This window comes from Fukomys damarensis, unplaced genomic scaffold (genome assembly GCF_012274545.1).
Source record: "Fukomys damarensis isolate Sample0158 unplaced genomic scaffold, DMR_v1.0_HiC HiC_scaffold_3, whole genome shotgun sequence".
In the NCBI taxonomy this organism is placed as follows: Eukaryota; Metazoa; Chordata; class Mammalia; order Rodentia; family Bathyergidae; genus Fukomys; species Fukomys damarensis.
This window is the reverse complement of record NW_022900915.1, coordinates 10699436-10719150: the sequence shown is the minus strand read 5'-3', so window position 1 is coordinate 10719150 and position 19715 is coordinate 10699436. Positions and strand designations below refer to the sequence as shown.

The 19715-nt window shown below is 45.5% G+C and overlaps 1 protein-coding gene across 1 annotated transcript in view; it reads right to left on the bottom strand.

Moving 5' to 3' along the window:
- The window catches only part of Dpysl3 (dihydropyrimidinase like 3), a 115318-nt gene that overhangs the window by 6053 nt on the left and 89550 nt on the right, over positions 1–19715 (bottom strand). Inside the window, exons 3-11 of the mRNA XM_010627076.2 lie at positions 18890–19074; positions 16433–16597; positions 14055–14116; positions 12920–13000; positions 9055–9123; positions 5837–5957; positions 2476–2632; positions 1687–1828; positions 159–329 (exon numbers count right to left, since the gene is read on the bottom strand). Coding sequence (XP_010625378.1) covers positions 159–329; positions 1687–1828; positions 2476–2632; positions 5837–5957; positions 9055–9123; positions 12920–13000; positions 14055–14116; positions 16433–16597; positions 18890–19074 — 1153 coding nt within the window. The remainder of the gene's footprint in view (positions 1–158; positions 330–1686; positions 1829–2475; positions 2633–5836; positions 5958–9054; positions 9124–12919; positions 13001–14054; positions 14117–16432; positions 16598–18889; positions 19075–19715) is intronic.

Here is a 19715-nt window from a genome sequence, read left to right as displayed (position 1 = left end):
AGCCTGACCAGTGACTTGAGAGCACAGCGCCCTCTGCTGGGCAGTCACTGGGCAGGCAGGAGAGACCATGACAGGCCAGCTTGCTCTAACCACCGTGCTTCTGACAGAGCCCTGTGACAGGACACTCCATCCCTCCCTTCCCACAGGCCCAGTCTTACCGACTGGTGGCTCTTGGCAGAGACGATCTTCACAGCGTCTGGATCCCAGATGACTAGATCGCTGTCAGAGCCCACAGATATCCTGCCCTTGCGGGGATACAGGTTAAAGATCTTGGCAGCATTTGTGCTTGTCACGGCCACAAACTGGTTTTCATCCATTTTTCCTGTGGCCTAGTGAAATACAAAAGATTCTGTGTGTACAGCTTATCTCCCCATCATCTATACCAGTCAGTGTGGGACTTCTGGTCTCAGAAGAGGACCATGCAGATCCGGGAAGGAGGCCGGCTCGGGGAGATCAGGGGGCTGCACATGTGTGTGTGTGTGTGTGTCCACAGGATGAATGTGCAAGGACTCACCTGACAACAGCCAAGGTCATCCCTGGGTTGCCCAGTTATGAGAGATTTGTGCCTTTTTCATGTGTGTGCTTATCTGAGGGTTCCAAGTGTTCTTTACTGAAGATGTATCACGTTAGCAATTAAAAGACAGCTAGACATCGCTTCACGATGGCGTGAGGTTCTAAGAAGCGCATTGGGGGCAATTTCATCACTGTGTGGACGTCACAGAGCTGCAGAGCGCACACACCACACAAACTAAGACCACTGAGATCAAACTAGTCAATACAATTTTACAGGACTGCTGATGTCGCTCATTATTGGCTGAAATATTATTATGCAGCAAGGAATGTATATATTACTTCTTCACAAATTCAGATAGTGCTAGGAAACACACATTCATAAATATAAAATTGTGAAAAAACAAAAGCTAACCATGTAAGTGAAGGGACAAAAAAATTATCTTTTTTATCTTCTTAAAACGAAAGGACTGAGTAAGGAAAGACAGATGTGAGTTTAAAATCTAGCTCTGAGATCCATAGCAGGAAAGGAAAAAAAAAAGACTTGGTGGATTAGACTATGTAGATGAATGAGGCATTAGTTCATACACATTCTATTTGTTGCTGGAAACAGGAAAGCAATAACTTAATGAGTTTATTATTAATTTTAGTAAAATTTTCACAAGACTGTATCCTTGGCTGTTGCTTTTGTCAGCCCTTGGGATGTGAAAGATGCTGACAGATAGTGTCTCAGAGAGCTGGATGGCTGTATATCCTCAGTATAGGGCATATTTGATGGGCAGATGGACGTCAGCCATGGACTTCCTGTTCACCATTTCAAAACACTGTTTCTAGCCCTTTCAAAAGAAATCATAAAACTCTCTCTCTCAAAAAAAAAATAATTCACGAGTATTTTAAGCACCGAGGCTGTGTGTCTGATTCCTGTTAAGATTCCAGGGAAACCTCTTCAGAACCCTGGACCTTAGGATTCATCAGTAGATGATAAATTTCCAAGCTACCCGAGCTGCCTGGCTCTGGGGACCCTCAACAGGTGTGAGATTCGTCTGATGCTGTGCACCTGCACCAGTGGAGGTCCAAGGAGCAGGAGCTCGGCTGGGTTGGCCGAGCACCAGAGGCTCTGATCTGGCCTGAGGTTATCTTGTCCCCGACTGCCCGTCCACGCCCTCAGTCACTCACCACAGCCTTGTCCCAGATGACGGACATCCGCTCCTCCACGCCATTGGTACCCTCGGGGATGGCTGTGAAGTTGTCCTTCCCAATGGCTTTCTGAGCAGTGCTGAAGGTGCAGTGCGCACTGCCAGAGAGCTGCAGATCACCGCTGGAAAAGGACAAAAGTAGCCCGTCAACACTGGGATATTTGGGGCCCGTGGGGAGATCCAAATCTGGGTCTAGAATGTAGAGCCCAACCACTTCAGTGTGGAATTCCTTCTCTGTCCCTTCTGAGCTGTGTGAGCCTAGGTGAGTTTCTTACCCTTCCTGCGGTCAGGTACCCCATCTGGAAAATGAGGAGGTGGAAACAGATCATCTCTTTGGTAGCAAAATACAAGGGACTTAAATGAGTGATGGCCTGACCCTCCATGTCCACAGAGGGCAGTAACAAGTACCTCTTCCTGTGATCTTGGCTGAGGCACCAGGAACAACTATCTGAACTTAGGCAAATAATTTCAGGTCTTTGCTTAATCTGTCAAATAACAGTGATAATAACAGTGCCCGACTTGTAAAGCTGTTACAAGGAACAAATGAGATCACACAGGCATTAACTGCCATGGCCATTATAACATTATTACTGCACTACCATTTGAAATATGAGAACACGCACTTGTTCTCTGTGCTCCAGACTGCAGGAGGATTTTGCCCTGTGGACAGCAGTGTAGTTAGTGAATGGATGGGGTCGCCCAGCCCCCAGCCCAGCTGGCCCCAAGATGTTCCCACAAAGCGTCCGCTGCCTGGCAGTCCTGCACTGACCTGGCCAGCAAGGAGTTGATGTAGTCAGGAGTGGTTGGGTCCGGGCTCAGAGGTGGGGACGTCACAAACGCAGCTGCTTTGGCCCAGTTCTTGCTCCAGTAATGGGTCCCATCTATACCAAGGCTGGCAGTGATGGGCTCCCCGAAGACCACATTTCCTAGAAGAGGGAGGAAGCAGGCAATGGGTTTGTCAGCTCCGGATCCTGCTACAAGCTTATGCCTCTGGGGTTAGGTATACTCTCCTTCAAGTCCATGTCCCCAGCTTTTTTTAAGTCTTTGCTTTTCTATCTGCTAAATGTGAACAAATTTGTATTCCCTAGATAAGAAGAAGCACTAGTGTGAGGTACAGCATTGATTCTCAAATTTACCTCAAAGAAAATTTAAAAAATGCATCGATTTTAAGATTTATCTTCATTTCAGAAGTATTAAAATGCAAAATAAATATATCCTAGCATTGATGAAACAAGATGATGTCTACATGTCAGGCTTGAGAAATAAAAGGATTTAGCAAATAGGAATCTGGCACACAGTAGGTGCTCAGTAAATGCTGATTCCACTGTAAGGCCTGAAGTCCTAAAAACACCTCACATCCTGGGAATCTGGAGATCCCTCTGACACAAGGACATTCATTGGTTCCACAAAGTGAAATCTATTCCTGTAGATGACAGGCTCTCATGACCTTTACCATCACAGATTTCTTCTTAATCTAAAGAAAAAAGTAACCTGCTTCAGTCAAAAAAGTGCCTGGGCATATCAAAGGTGAGGTGAGCTTCTTGTTTTTTGTCAGGAACCAGGGGCTTAACTGAAGAGAGGCGAGGAAGGGCACAGGTGAGCTTCTTAAAGAGGAGGGATAGTGACACAGAAGGCAAGTGCTGATGCAGGAAGAATCAGGTACCCAGCTTCTCCACGCCAGTTGATTTGGAGTCCAGGGTACCCGGCACAGCCCTGATCCTTCTTTTCCACTGTCAGTGTTCACCCAGATCAACTCCAGGAGTCTCTATGGCAGGGTTATAAAGAAGTTTTGCCTTGCTTCAACTCCATGAAACTGGTAATTAACTGGAATTCCAGGTAGGGAAGAATTCTAATAATGCTTGGTGACTCACCAGAAAAGACTCCTGTCTGATCAGCGATGTCTGCCATATGGAAGAGAGAGGCGTGGCAGTGGTTCACAGAGGGTATTCCTGCTCTATGAGGAGGTGGTAAGAGGACCCATGTGTAACTGATGAGGATTTCAAGGCTTTCCAAAAATATTTACAAACTAAAGCATCTAAGGCCACAAAGAAGTGAAGAAAAGAGAGTCAAGGCAAGTGCTCAGCTGCTGCTATCCAAAAAAAAAAAATGCAACCTTAAAAGTGCACAAGCAGTGCTTCTGGACTATGTGTTGCACAGACAAGCAGGAAGCAAGGACTGTCGTTATGCCTGAGTTTCAATGCCAGGCCTCACAGCGGCTAGTCAAGCTGTACCCCAGCTTCTTCATCTGAAATAGGACAATAAATGCCCACATGACAGGCCTTCGTGCTCTCTGAGAATTCTATACAACCAGGGCTGGGCATTGTGTTGGTCCTCATTAAAATGAAGCTTTCTAATTCTATTTCTGAGCAGCCACGCAGAGTCATGCATGGGTCAAGGGTGACCCCTTTTCCTCCTTTGGAGTTAGAAAGAAATGTGGTCAGGAGGGAAGAGTGAGCCCCACTGCGCAGTCTTCCTGCTCAGGACGCCCTTGAACCCTTCTCTGAGGATGACAGTCTGAGATATTTACTGACTTCAATCTCAGCAGCCAGTTTTTCATCACTGAAAGAAAACATCACTCCACCCTAGAGACACAGCTGCACTAGTTCTCTTTGCCAGGGAATCATGAGCCAGAAGGCTGAGGGGGAGGAATTCTTTGCCGTGAACTCTGAAATAAGACAAGCATTCAACTGAAACTCCCCATCACTGGAGGCCTCTGGGTCATTCTGGGGGTGGGTTCCAGGCCAGCAGAGCGTGAATGTGGTGGGTGGTCCTGGCTCAAAGGATGTGTGATGGAGTAGTGAGGTTCTGCACCCCCATTCCTTTTCTCCAAGAATGGGACCTGTTCTCGCTCAATGACTTATCCCCAGTGGAGCAACCCTGCCATGTCAGCTGAGCCTTTAAAATGCTGAGGGAGAAAACAGCAGCTCAACATGAATAGGGTGATGTAGGAGAACTTGCCAGCCGAGCCTGGGCAATTAGGAAGATTCCCCTTCCATAAGGAAAGGGTTACCCTTTGCTTGAAGACCAGGCAGCTGAAAACTCAGCTGGCAGAGTCAGCTGGAGCTATTCTTAGCCACTCAGTCACCCACATGTGGAATTTCACACTCCAGTCTGGCTGATGAGTCACTCATCTTGGTCTCTCCATTACCAGCTGGCCACTGATGCTCAGCAGTAAAGATGGTACAACTGGGCTCACTAAATCCTCTTCCACAACCAGACACACGACTTCCACCTCCAGTTTCTCCACCACACTACTCATTCATCAGATCCACAACTAAGCCCACTGCTCTGCCACCAAGGACAAGAATCAAAAATAGAGAAGAAAGCTTGAAAATGGGAGTAAACTTTAGCTAAGCTCAAGTGAAGAACCGAGGGTCAACTGAAGCAGTGGAGAAGTGAAGCAGAAATCAAAAGGCGGTGGGGCCGTGGCCTTGTGCCCTGGAAGCCATGGTGGTGGACACCTTTGAAGACTCATTCACCCCTCTTCTACAATGAGCCATGCTTAACCTTTTCGGTCAGCTGGAGTGACACTGCACTGTGCTCTGCTCTCGGTCCTGGAGGGATTGGACGTCACACCCAGAGCAGTCTTTGCTTCGGTGATGAGCACATGACCCAAGCCAAGGTAGTCCCAGTGCTCCTGGAATCTGTCCTTATCACTGTTCACGATGACTACAAAGCCTCCATGGAAGACAGCAAGCCGAGAATGGAACATGAGTGACAGACACCATTATCAAAACCCCTCAATGTGGCCATGCCTGAAATACCCACACGTGAACACTGGCTTTTGTTTGCTTGTTTAAGCCAGTTTCGGGTGGATCTTTGACTCTGGAACCCGCAGTAATCTTGACTAGTGTGCACTTATAAAGCTCAAATAATGTGAACTGGAAATGAAAGATCAAAATGAGGAAAGACGATGCATCAAGTCTCACAATAATCTGTTCAGGCTGTGGCATCCTAGGAAAGACACAGAACCTTTCTGAGCCCCAGGTGGGAAAATCCCTCGATCCGGAGTGGGACAGAGGTTTCCTAGTGAGCAAGGCAGTGAGCAAAACAGGCACCATTTATATTGCACAGAGCCAAGGAAGGAAGGGACCACATGGTGCGGCAGGACCTCCAAGGACACCCATCACCTTTTTTCCTGGCTTGTGAGATGAGGTCAGCCGCGCTCTTGCTCATGACCTTTGTGACGTACAGGGGGCAATTGGTCTGGCTGGCAATGGTGATGGCACGGAACACGGCCTCAGCTTCCAGCTGAAAAACAAAACAAGAAAATCAGGAGTCCACAGGGATCTTGAGCCTCACATTCTGGCCACACCCCCAACCTCCAGAAATGGTGAGAACACAGCACTGTGAAGAAGTATAAAATTGAGAAGGATCTGGAATTGGACACCTGGACCTGCATCTCAGATCCATCACCTCCAGCTCTGTGCTTTGCTTAGTTCCTCAGTACCCGGGTCCCTCATGGTACAACAGACAAGAGGAACACAGCATAGGGCTGGGGCCAAGCGGGACTGGTACTGAGTCCCTATTGAGTCACTCTCCACTAGAGTTCCTAGCTTTCCCTCTCGTCTCCCTGTGGTCATCACAAAGGCTGTGCTTGAATGGAAGTCTTTGCTCCCCTATATTCTCAAGGTAGACTCTCTGGGAAAACATCAAGTGTAGATGAATCAGTAAAGGCAAATAAGCATCACATCTCCTCCAATTCTTTCTTGAAGGCAAGAGGTAGCCTGCAAAGGGTACCTCTGGAAAGCATTTCTTATAAAAATAACCTCCAGTCTTCTTAGCACAAAGACTTCTTTTACTACTGATTTCTTCCATCCCACCCTCATGTAGAATTCATGTTTTCAAATATGCTCTCTAACCCAGTTGCATTTGTTAAGAACAAGTAATGAACTTCCCCTATTTTGTTAACAAAGAAAGGTCTGAGAGCTTAGGCTGTCTCCGATGGCCTGAGTCTGAGTCCTGCTAGTTATTAGCTGAGCGACTTCAGGTTCAGTACATAACCTCCCGATGCCTCAGTTTCCTTGCGTGGAAAGTGGAGATAGTAACAGGACCTGAAACGTAGGGCTGCTATGAGGATTAAATGTGTTAGTCTTTACAAGCAATCATCTGACTTCTGGGACAAGTCAAGTGTCCCTTGAAGGGCAGCTATTGGTCTTGTTGCCGATCACAGTTTTTGACCAGTCTGAGTCTGTTATTACTCCAAGCCAAATTAGTCTCATTCAGCCTAGAGCACAGACACTACCATTTTCCCACTTGATCACCTACAGCTCATTTTTGTATGAGTATGACTTTCTGGTTAGCCTTTGCAGCTCAACACTTAGAAAAGCACCAAAACAGCTTGCAGATGCCCAATGGTTGTCTAACACGAACCAGTTCCTGCCTGGGGCTCAGCAGACTGGCTCTAGAACATGCTTGGATAAGCTGGCATCCCCCAAACTGCACTTTATTTGGGGCAGACAATGCCCAGAGGGCCCCTGAGTGTAGGGAACATAGAACCCTAAGTACCCCACTGCACCCTGCAGTGGTGCTCTGAGCCTCAGGTCCCACTCTGAGGAAATCACCGGAGAGGGTGCTCCGAGGTGCTTGAAAAGAGATGGGTTGGCTCATTCCCTCTCATTCCTCCCCCTCCTCACCTTTACTGAGCACTTCAGTGCCCCTGTGACCACAGCCATGGCCCCTTTGATCTCCTTCCCTCCCAGCACTGCAGGTTTTTCCATATTTCCACAGCATGACTATCTTTGGAAGGTTATATCACCCTCCAAGTTCACCCCAAAGGGCTTTCAATGTTGTAGAGATTTGCAGCTGAGAGGCTTTTTTACTAAAAAGGAGACGGTAACCAGGAGAAGGTTGGGAGGGATAGGGTGGAGGAGGTTGAAAAAACAAACCAAGGACTGAAAATAGACTTTGCTCTGAAATCCCCTGGCTGCTGCTGAAGAAATCTATCTTGCCAGCATATCTCTCCAGTGACCAACATTTACAGTTTTACAAACAGTGCTGATCATCGTGGCCTGCTCACACTGTGGATGATTTTCCAATTCTTCAAACATGTTCAGACAGTGGCTTAACCTCACTTAGCTTCAGGTTCTTTACCTGTGCAATAATGCTAACGACCTGGGGCAGCAGTAAGGATAACTAAGACAGTGCACGTAGTCAGCACAGTACCAGCTATGTGTTCTGTAGAAAAGATCAGGTATTACCAAGAAGTCAGACTTTTCAGGAATACATGACACAATCTTTAAAATTTATCTCAATACAAGCTTTTCAATTATTTCAAATGGCAATTAAGTATTATCGGACACAGGAGAGTTTCTGGGGAGCTGAAAATATTCTGTATTGCTGCCTGGGTGCTACTAATATACATGCATTCAGTTTGCGAAAATTATTGCATCCTTAGGATGGGAATGTGTGTGTGTGTGTATGTGTGTGTGTGTGTGTAATTGTTAAAAAGGCTCTAGAAGACCTGGGCCATGGAAGCCAGTCTTTTCTGGTTCTGGTTCTTCTATCTGCTGTGGAGTCTGGAATGACAGTAGAGTAACAGGATTTGCTTCACTGATAGGAAGAGCCTTGGATCGACACCAGGTGCCAGACCCCAGCTGCTCTCCCAAAGCCACCTTGCTCTCAGCCATATGGTCAGCCAATTCCCATCTCAGTGCCCTGTGCCAACAGGTGAAGCTGCTGACATTTCAGAGACAAGGAATCAGTCACTGGTCACTTTTTATTTGTTCTGTAGCTGTGCATCATGATGTATGCGCCACATGGAAAACTTTCATACCTGGATATAATCATCACCTTAGGCAAATCAATGGGCATAATGCCTATGAAAAAGACCACTCAACCTCCTTTTCACGTGATCAATAAACTGCAAGCATCAAAACAGTGTGTGAAATAACACAGGAAGTAGAAAGGTCATCAAGATTCGCAATGACTAAGCAAGGCATTAGCAATTTAACACTCATACTGAAAATCAGCTGACCACACTGCAGCTTGTGCTATGTCAAAGAGACTGAGGGTCAGAAGCTAGCATCTCTTTTGCATTTCTCTCCAACTTATTTGCACAGGCCTTTGACCTACAGTGGGTCAGACATGGTCTTTGAAAGAAATGTTCTGATACTGCTATCTTGTGTGCATACATTTCTCACTGTCTTTCAGTACTTTCATCCTATCTGTGTGTGTACATGGCTCGGGAAAGAGAGCCAACAGATATACTCCATATGTAACGTGAGTGGTAGGTGGCTGGGACTGTAATAATCAGAGTCTCACAGGAGATGCTGATGAGAAGAGGGCCCTTACTGCTACAGCTTCTTTTCCTCCTTACGCCACCCTTTACTTCCGCCTTCTATCTTACCTCTTCTGGTCTGCTCAGCACATGGCCTTCTGGGCCAGTTATCCCCATTTCCAACATCCGGTTCTGCTCCTAGAATGGGAACAAAGCAGAAGAAATTCCTAGGTGAGCTCAATTCAGTTTGAAGAAATTATACTAATATATTCTGATCTAAACATATGCTTAAGAAAGAATAAAATATGTATGTGTGGCAAACAATAATTCTCTGTATTTGGGGTTGCCATGTAAGCGTGACTCTTTTATTATAAGTAAGACAGCTGGTCTGTGAGAACACCCATTGCTTGTCTGCATTACCCATCAGCAGTCCTGCCAGGTCACTTACTCTCCATTATCTTTCGGACTTGGCTGCCCATGACAGCCCATGTGCTTAACTGGTTGGTTTGTCCCTTTCTGCACTTTTAAACTTATTTATCCAAAAGAAGTTACTGAGTATCTGCTTCATGCTAGGGTCAGTACTTGAATTCCTGTGACCTGGTGGAATTACAGTTTAGTGCATCATTCCCCAAAGTGTGGTCCAGTCACCACCCATACTGGAATCAGCTAAGCTGCTGTACAGCAATGCAGATCTCTGGTCCTATTCTGGCCTACCAAATCAAAAGGGAAGGGGAAAACCTAGTAATCTACATTTCAACTAATCCCTCTGGGTTTTTATGCTTTACACCTATGGATTAAATGAATGAATTCAGAGTGAAATAATACCTCCAGACAGCACCGAGTTAGTGATTTAGCTAAACAGTGGACACTAGGCAATCTGCCTACCCCTGGTGGTCAAGTGTTGAACTCCTCAGACTCTGGCCAGCTTTCCTTAAGAAGCAGGTGGCTGGACACTGAACACACACAGGGCTAATTGGAACTGGGAGGAATCCAAAAGCACCATACCTGCAGGTCTGCTGGCACTCACTCTGAAATTCCTAAAGCGACCTCCAGCAAGCCAGCCCAGCGACCCGGGAATGTCCCGAGCCTGCAGGGAAACGGGGAGTGGAGCAAGCCTTGGCTCATTTTACCATTCTAAGACCTTTGGAGAAATTACCCCTTGGCAAAGAAGAACTTTTTGAATTTTTTGTTGTTCACAACTCAAAGTTTCTAAATGGATTAAAAAGGAAACTGTACATAAGAGATGGAAAGTTGCACAAAAGGTTCCAGGCTTTTTCCAGCAAAGGATTTCTACTTGTCATTCTCATTGTCCTTATTTATTCAAACCTCAATGAATAAAATTTCTTCCAAACTATTGTGAGTGCCCACTCTGAAGCCTCTTTTTTTTTTTTTTTTTTTCCAGGGATTGAACTCAGGACCATGTGCTTTTGAGGCAGGCGACAGAACCACTAAGCTAAATCCCTGGACCCAGTCTGAAGCACCTTAAGTCACACAAAGTTTATAGTTAAAGCTGACAGTATCTTTTATCTAACACACACTTCCCTCTCGCTCACGTGTACCATGATAAGGCATATAGAAAAGCTAGCTCCAGCAGTGGATTCCAAACACATTTACTAGGGACGTCTTTTCTTTTTTCTTTTTTGATGGATATGTTGGGGAGGCTGAGATCGAACCTAGGGCCTTTGTACTCATTTCCTCCCTTTATATTATTTTGTATTTTGAAACAGTCTCTCTCTCAATTGCTAAATTGTCCAAGCTAGGTTGGAACTTGAAATCATCCTGCCTCAGTCTCCTAGAGTATGGCAATTACAAGTATGTACCACCATACCCAGAGCTGGGATACATCTTCAAAATACACTTTCCTGAACTCTACTTCTGAACTACTGAATCAGAATTTATGGAATCAGGAAAATCCAGTACTTCTAATACACTGTCTTGGGAAGTCTTATTCTAAAATCTAGTTTTCTTATAGTTGGAAGATTCAAAATGACATGTAACGACCCACTGATGCTTATGTACATGTGTTATGTACATGTGCCAAGTATCCACAATGAACATAATCATTATGTATCCCAAACACATACTAACAGAATAAAAAACATTTCTTAAATAAATGTGTGGAGATGCTGTAACCTCACACTACCTTGTCAGCTTGAAAGGTCTGAAAACTGCTCTTGTTTGTATCCAAAGGAAGCGATCTTTCTGGCTCTTTTAGTCACTTTTGCAGAAATGCAGCAAGCAACTCTAAGTACAGCAGCTGTCTTCAGTTAGACAATGTGATAAAATCTTTCTGCTCAAGCTGAATTTAATAAATACACACAAGAAATTCATCCAAATGGGAAAATGCCCTTATTCTTCTTCTGACAGAGAACAGATCTTCTCGAGGCAGGGAAAAGCTGGGGTTGGAGGGCAACTGAAGAGGCCTCTGTGGGGAAGGGGCTCTGCATTGGAGTCCCTTGCCTTTGCATTGGAGGGGTGGGGATTTGGTTTGGAGGGCAGCTGAAGGGAAGGCTGGGACCTCTGGCTGCTCACCGAATCCCTGAAGAAGGGGAGGATGACAGCTCTAACACCAGCGGGTGTCTCTCCTGGGAGCTGGGCCCTCGGCCCTCTGTGGAAAATGATTTCATTATGTCTGGTTGTGTGGGAGATGTGGGAGAAGGCAGAGTTTGAGGCCTGCCTGATTAGCCTTCTTGGTCAAAAGTAAGAGGAAATGCGCACTTAGTCTGGCCCTCCACATTCAGAGTCTGAGACCACAGCACTGGAGCCCTGTATTGCTGGGCACTGTGTCTCCAGGGACCTGCAGCTGGGCTCCAGGAGGAAGGGACCCCACAAACTCCATCTCGTGGTAAAGGTACCCACTGAGGCACAACCCCCTCAGAGCTAAGATCTGGTCCTCCGTTCATTTGCTGTGATTTTGGGGCCAGTGACATAATCCCTAGGAGCTGATTCTCTGATCTCTAAAACAGGGAGGATGGTGGCATCTTTAAGGGTTGGAAGCAGACTAAAGGAGAATATTCCAGTGCCTGGCATGCAGTGATAAGTGCTTGACAAACAGTACCTGCTATTAGGAATCTGATAAGTCTGAGACGAGGCTCAGCCTGTCCGTTGCTCCCACAACGCTGCTGACCACTCCCACCAAGTCCTGGGCAGCTTCTGAAGTGGAGGCACAGCCCAAGCGCTTGTGAGCTGTGAGCTACAGAGGGCATCTGTTTCTGCTCACCTCAGAGCCTCGTGCCTGGCAGTGCTCAGAGTACACTTAGAAAGAATGGATGCTGGTTCTTGAAATGAACGCTATCAAAGGGACTAAGACAGCTTCTGCTTCTTTTCTGGCCATCTCCTCCTAGCAGAAGCCAGTGCAGAATGATCATAAGATAAACATAGCCCTGCCTAAGACACATCTGTGTATGCATCTCTTCCATTAAGCAGCCCAGGAGACAAGGAACTGCTTTCTGCTTCCTTACAAATGATCGCTTTGGGCCTGGGGGCCCTTGTTTTCATCATTCTTTCCTCATGTTTCTCAATATGATTTCTAGGAAACCAGTCTGATCCCCAAAGGACCTAGATTCTTTATTATCTAAGTCTGTGATTTCTGCAGATGTGGATCGGATTTCTGGCTTCTGAGAATTGCTGCCTTAGGGATTTTCGTCAGGACAGACAATGTCACGTAGCTTTGTCTCAATTTCAGAAGAGGATCAGCACTGCTGTCCCACTAACTGACCCAGTTTGAAAGCGTCCCCCTCCAGGACACCATTTCTGATTCTCTGGGATGGCCAGGCTGCTTCCTATTTTACAGCATCTTGTAGTTTCTCCATTTCCCCTTCCTTTTCCCCTCCACGTAGACTGTGAGTTCTTTACAGCAAGTTCTGTCTTTAGCAAAGTGCCCTGTGGGTCTCTTCTACACACCAAGAGCTCAAGCAACCCGGAAGAGACAAGGACACCAATGGGATGCAGACTAGAGCAGAAAGCACTTGCCAAGGTGGCTTCCTGGTGTTACCTGGGCAATGATGTCCCCATTCTCAGCATGAACTTGAGCAATGGCCCCTAGTTCTCCCAGGCAGGTGAAGATCTCATAGAGCTGAAATAGAAATGAATCTTTGTCACCTTCCCAGAGACTTTTAGCTACCTCACTTAAAGGCCAATTACTAAAGCCAGAGCCAACAACAACAGCAAAAAGGAATAAACTGGAAGAAATCCATGACTAGTGCAGAAATATAGACTAAAATATGCAGGACAAAAGAGGAATATAGTACAAAGAAACTCTGGGAGATATGTCTCTTTGAAGATACTTTCATATCTCCTAGACAAACAGGACCACAATCTAATGAAGTACAGGTAAGCACCTCCTCTGGCTCAGGAATGTTTTTTGTTTGTTTGTTTGTTTGTTTTTTGAGACAGGGTCTCACTATGTAGTTGAGACTGACCTGGAACTCACTATGTAGCCCAGGATGCTCTCAAACTTGCAGCATCCTCCTGCCTCAGCCTCCCGAGTGCTGGGATTACAGGCATGCGCCACCATGCCTGGCCTCCGGAATGTATTTTTAATGAATCATTTCCCACTGAGCTGAAATATAGCTTCAGGATCCTTTGGAACAAGAGTTTTGGAAAGCTAGTACAGCCAGGTCAAAACTAACACAAAAGCTGAAAACCTATATTTGAACCAACCTTCATCTCCTACCAACCAAGAGGCGTAGGAATTAATCTGCATTTCCTCTGCTAATTTGAGATTTATCTAAAACAGATACATACCATGACTTTCCAGGGAGAGTGATAGGCAGCTGGAACAATTACTCTAAGTAACAGCAGGTCTTCCTGATCCTAGAAAGCACACAATCCTATGCCTTCTCACAGATGGTGAGGGGCTGGGAACTTGTTCAGCAGATAAAGATTTAGGCAGCCCTTTCCCTGAAAGCTGCTGCCAGTGGAAATCTAGCTCCCTGTCTGCTCGACGAGTGGCACATTGTCCATTACCTTATTTACAAAGCCACGTGGACTTCAAGGGCTTCAAGGAGTACTGTGGCCCAGCAGTCTCCCACACTGGCCACATTGACTCACGTTACGAGGGCCAAGATATTCAGCAACAATCGGAAACCTACTGGATACCCAAAACCTCACAGCATAGGGGTCGTTACCTCTGTGTTGGACACTTGGTACAAATCCTTGTAGGCCATGTAAACCATGAAGGAGTTAACCCCTGCAAGACACAGAAGAGGAGAAAAACAGGAGAAAGACAACATTATCACAGCAATCTTCTCTCCTTAGCTCCCCTTCTCTCACCCATGGGAGCGGAGCACATTACCCAGTGCCGATCCAATATCAAGCAGATCGTTCAACTTCTCCAGGAACATTTTACCATGCTCACCCTCCCTTACCTTACAAGATCAGGAGTTCCTAAACGATGTCACCACAGAGGGTCCCTTATTTTGTGCCTATTTCACATTTCCCCTCTTCTGGTTTATATCCAGATGCCTCCTAGAGCTCCATGCGCTCAAAGGCAGGGCTTCTAAAGGGTGACTGAGTAAAGGGGGCACTACAGCTAACGCAAGGTTAGGAGGCAGGGCATGGTCAGAAGAGGTTGCACCGGCGGCAGGACCTGGCAGGAAGTATCTCTCTCCCAAGATCTTCCCTTTACACTCTCAGCCTTGTGGCCACCATCACATGAGCAGCTTCCCTCCACCACTCTGCTGAGCATACAAAGGACTGGAACTCGAAATACACCTCGCTTCCTTAGGCTACAGGTGTTACGTCCTGGATCTCAGTGAAGAGAAAGTGACTAAGACGCCCCCTGCATCTTTTCAGCCCAGGAGCTCCATCCATCTGGAGGCTGCTGAAGGCAGCAGCTAGCACAGAGAACCACTCTAGCCCTAGCTGGGTTCACACATGGTGTGCATGCACCACCGCAGTCCTGCTCATAGTGCAATGAGCGGGGAATGCATATCTCCCTTACTCTTGTTTTCCTCACCCGTAAAATAGAAAAATAACAATGCCCTGCACCATAAGGTGGTGTGAAGGCAGCAACACCCTAAAGGAGAGGTCTCAGCCCCCATCAAGGTAGATATGTGGTCTCCATTAAAGGGTTCCTAGGATAAGATTATTTCATTGTTTGCTGAATGTCTGCTCTATAGTAGGACTGAACAGAGTGTCTCTAAATGCAATCTTAGGAACTGTTCTTCAATTTAAACAAATTTATGTGAATTTCAAATGTTAAAGAAAAAAATGTAGACCCCGACCTCAGGGAACTAACAGAGCTAATGGGGGCAGAAAATGAGTTTTTCCTCTGCTCAAAAACCTTAGTTGCCAGTGTAATAAGGAAAATTAAATTTTCACCCAAAATAAATAGGTGGGTCTGGGGAACAGCGAGTCATTCTGAGTACAGGAAGACAATTTTGGTCTCTACCATTAAGGCCATTTCAACCCACAGTGTTTCCAGCCAGAAGCGGATTATAGTTTAAGAAGCCTCTACCCAGAATGGTCTGGCTCAGGGCAGCTCTGTCCAGACCACGCTTCCCAAATGTTCCCTGCCATCGTGGAATGACCCAGACCCTATGTTGTTAAAGCCATTCGATTTTCTACTCCAACTGAGATGCCCCGTGTATAAGAAGGTACAGAAAGAAAAGAGAGAGCTAATCTTATATTCTATACCACTGAGAATTGGATAGGGCTTGGGAAGTAAAAAGAGAGAAGAAAAATTTATCCTGACAGTTCATTCTTTCCAGCTGCTCTAGGGAAAGCGCTTCTGCTGCGCTCCTGGTACGTGAGTCCAGACTACTAATACGTTCTTGCACAGAACTGGATGCCAGTAGTGGTCACAACTTAACAATGTTCTATGACGGTGTGAATGTTCAATATCTACTTATCAAAACATAGAAAGAAGTAGATAACAGGACAATTTGAGAAAATAATGGGTTTAAGTCATGTCCTTTTGAGAGAAAACTTACATACGCCCGGCACACCTGTTACCACAGGAACTTATTTTCATGCCCTAAGCTTCAAGCCTGAGTAGCAACACATCCTCGCTCTTGAAAATGTCTTCCATTTTTTGAGGATGTCATCAATTTACATAAGAGCAACAGTTTGCTTTCTGGGGTAAAAATGATAGGAGGGTTAAAATGCTTAATCTCATTTGTGTTCTCCAGGTGACCTTATGTAGGATACATTAGCTTCTTCCTAGCCTCAGCATCTCCCTCTGGAAAATGGGTAGTCCTGCATGGAAGTGAGGAACACCGACTCTGAGTAGGTCCACCGCTTACTAATTCTGTGATCTTGGGCAGTCAGTCTGACCCTCAGCTTCACCACCTGCAAACTGGGAGTAGCCACCTTTATCTCAAAAGCATCCTGTAGGAGGTAAGTAACACTCCACACAAAGGGGTACCAGGTGGAACCCTATGTCCAGGACTCAAGCTTAATGTTTCAGACTCCAAACGAGGAAAGACTGAAATGAGCTGATGGGGTAAGAAGGACAGGCAAAGAGATGCTCAGGGAGGAGGGAAGAGGGCACGCTCAGCTCCACCTTTGTCCTTGATGAGGCTCTGCACTTCCTGCTTGACACTGTCGTTCCAGTGGGTGATGTCCACGTGCAGGGCGTAGTCACAGCAGCTCTTCCCATCAGCCCACTCGCGCCACTTCTCATAGGCCTCGCTCAGGCTGGATTCAGGCTCAGGCACCACATGATCAACTGGAGGAAAGAGGCCCCGGTGCGTGACTCAGACATGGGTTTTCTCCCCTGCCCAGGCCAGCTCCTGCTTACTGAACTGTAACAGCACAATTGCTACTTCCTAGGCTTGAAGTTAAACTAGAAAAGGTTCTCTAGTAGCTTTGAGGGGAATGATGGTTTAAATGTTGTTTAGCTATGAGATTTGGGAAAAAATAACAAGTTTTTTCTCCTTAAAATAGGTACCAAGTGGGCAGCAACTGTAGTAGTGCTTTCCTTGTGAGTGTGTTATACAATTTAATAGGAAATCCATGCAAAGTGCTTCATTCCATGGCTAGCACACAGTGCCTGCTTCGGGAATGCTAACCCTCAGCTACTGCTCACTACACACTCTTCCTAGCAGCGCTGTCACTGCCGGTGATAAAAGTTGGACCCTCTTCCCAGAGGGAAGGAGGGGTTTTTAACTTATGCCAGGAACAAGAATCGGTAGCCTTCCTGCTCACTGATGGACAAAGCACTTACATAACAAAGCGTTTACATAACATCAGTTATGTAAATCCAACACTCTGGCCACAGACCTCATTTCCATGTGAAACTTCTGGCAAGCATCCAGCATCTTTGACCCCTAAACTACTCTTTCCCCTCCTATATCCATGGATAATGTTTTTTTAATCACTTCTACAGTTGTGAAGATAACACCAAAGTTATACTCTCATACACTCTAGCTCTCCCCTAGGCTCCTAAGATAAAGAGTGAATTGGTGCAACTTTCCTGAGAACGATTTTGGAATGTACATTAAAAGTTTGGGTATTTTTCATAACTTAATAGTCATTTCCATGCCTAAGAATTATGCCCAGGGAAATAGGTGTGGATAGCAGCAAAATTTCAGTTCTCAGGATGTATGCTACCATATTTATGTAAGTGAAAACCTGGAAAGAACTGAAATCTTTATACTAGGAACCTCTGGTTAATTAAGTAAATCACGATGCCTTCATAAGGTGGGGATCCACTTGAAATACTGTGGTAGAGTAAACATAAATGAGTGGAAAGATATTCATGACATGTAACTGAATGAAAATGACAGGATAAATACAGTACTGTACAAATATTAGGATCCTACTTTTGTTAAATGGGAAAAATATGTGCAGCATACATAGCCAGCTCTAACAGTGATGTAGGACTACAAGGTTTCTTTTCTTTTGCACATCTGTGATTTTTAAGTTAACTGTGAAAGACAAGAATGCCTCTGTGGTTCCCAGTATATTTTACTCTTATCACCTAGATTTCTATCTTTCCTAATGTATATGTGCTGCCGAAGCAAGCACACTCTTCCCTACTGTAGAAGTCCGAGCACAATATGCACCCGAAAGCTGCCAAACAGGTCCAATGTCTTGCCTTCATTGTAGATAGCCAGGCCAAGATCATGTTTCCTCAGCCTTTTATCAAAGGCAGCCCTGGTGCACTTTTCAGAGAGCAAATGATTGTGGTAGGTACATTACTAAGGTCTGGAAGAACACTAGGGTTTTCACAGGCAGGCAGTTGCTGAGAAGTCAGCTGGCTTCCCCCCTTCAGATGGAGAAAAGCTTTGGTCTCCCTGCACTGCACCTTTTATGGCCTTGGTGCAGTTTTCCTCAGCTTCCACACCCATCTAGCTGAAGTCAAGCCCTGCCAGTACTTTTCTGTGGAAAGGAGTGCAAGACAGTGGGCTATTCCACAGCTCAGGCTGTTCTGTGCTTGTGGGTGGATATATATGATGTTAAAATAAACAGTACTCTGGCTGACCACGTTTGGGCTCAGCACCAAGACAGGACTCAACTCACTGAGATTCCTTTGGGACAAGAAGGACCGCCCTGGTATGCCATTGGTTCCGTAATCCAATGGCATGCAACTCCCTAGGCTTCTCTGGAATTCCAATTTACCAGAAACGAAACCAAATAAAATCAAAACAATAAAACAAAATAAAAACGGAAACCACTCTCACAGTTGGTCCACTCTCAAAGGTACAAATTGGTCAAATAGCACTGAATCCAATAAAGCCCACCAATTTCTCAAGAACTGTAAGTTCCTGTTATCTTTCTCTGTAAGTTTTCATTTCGCGGCTGTTTTCATGCTCATTCACTTCAGGAATCCCCCTGCTCAGTCCCAGTGAGCTGCCCATTTTCCCAGAATAGCCTGCTCTTCTCAGATCCCATCAGCTAGAGAGTCTATAATGCAATTCGAGAAGAGTGTACAGGAGATCAATGGAGGGCCCTCTGCTTGGCAGGTTTGTTGAGGGCACGCGCCTGGACTTCAAGAACATAAAATCTGAGATCTTACTGATCATGGTGGTGCCACCTGCTAAGGCAGCTTTTGTCCCTTGGAAGAAGTCATCGACTGTAGTCATCCCCTTGTATGGCATCTGGAAGTGAGTGTGGACATCAATGCCTCCTGGGATCACCATCTTCCCGTTGGCCTCGATGGTCTTCACTCCTCCAGGGACAATCAGATTGTCTCCAATTTGCCTGGAAAGACAGTAAGACAACTGGTAATTTAAAAAGGCAATCCTCAAGATAAATATATCATTATAAAGATTTCAAACATTTTAATACGCTGTCAAAGTAGGCTGCAAGTGACTCACAAGTCTAGCAATTTGAAAATATAGATAGATATTTTGTTTTTATTGATACAAAATGATTTGATATGGGATTATAAAGACTTGTGTTTGTATCAACACAAAATAATGTGAATGGGACTGTGTGTCCTACTTTTACACTGTAACCCAGAGATTTGATAGTGTCTGGCATATTGTGTACATGATGGGTATTTTTGAAAATAAAAGTGTTTTCATTATTCCATTCATTTTGTTCTTCACTTATATTGAAGGTGAGGAACAACATTGGAAAAGGCACTAAAGAGTATAAAATAATGGCCTGGTAAGAGACAGAAGAAAATACAGAGTCATTGCAAGAAAAGATGTGAGAACTTAGTAGTTATTTCTAAGCAGGCCATTGTGCTTCTAAGAAAAGAACTCTGCCCAGGCCTACTTTTACCTCAGTCTTTACTCCTAGCTCCACCTTTCCTGATGATTTATCATCAACCACAGCTTGTGGCAGATTCATAAAAAAGGAGTCCCAGATGTAGATGCCTCTGACACCAGCTGCTT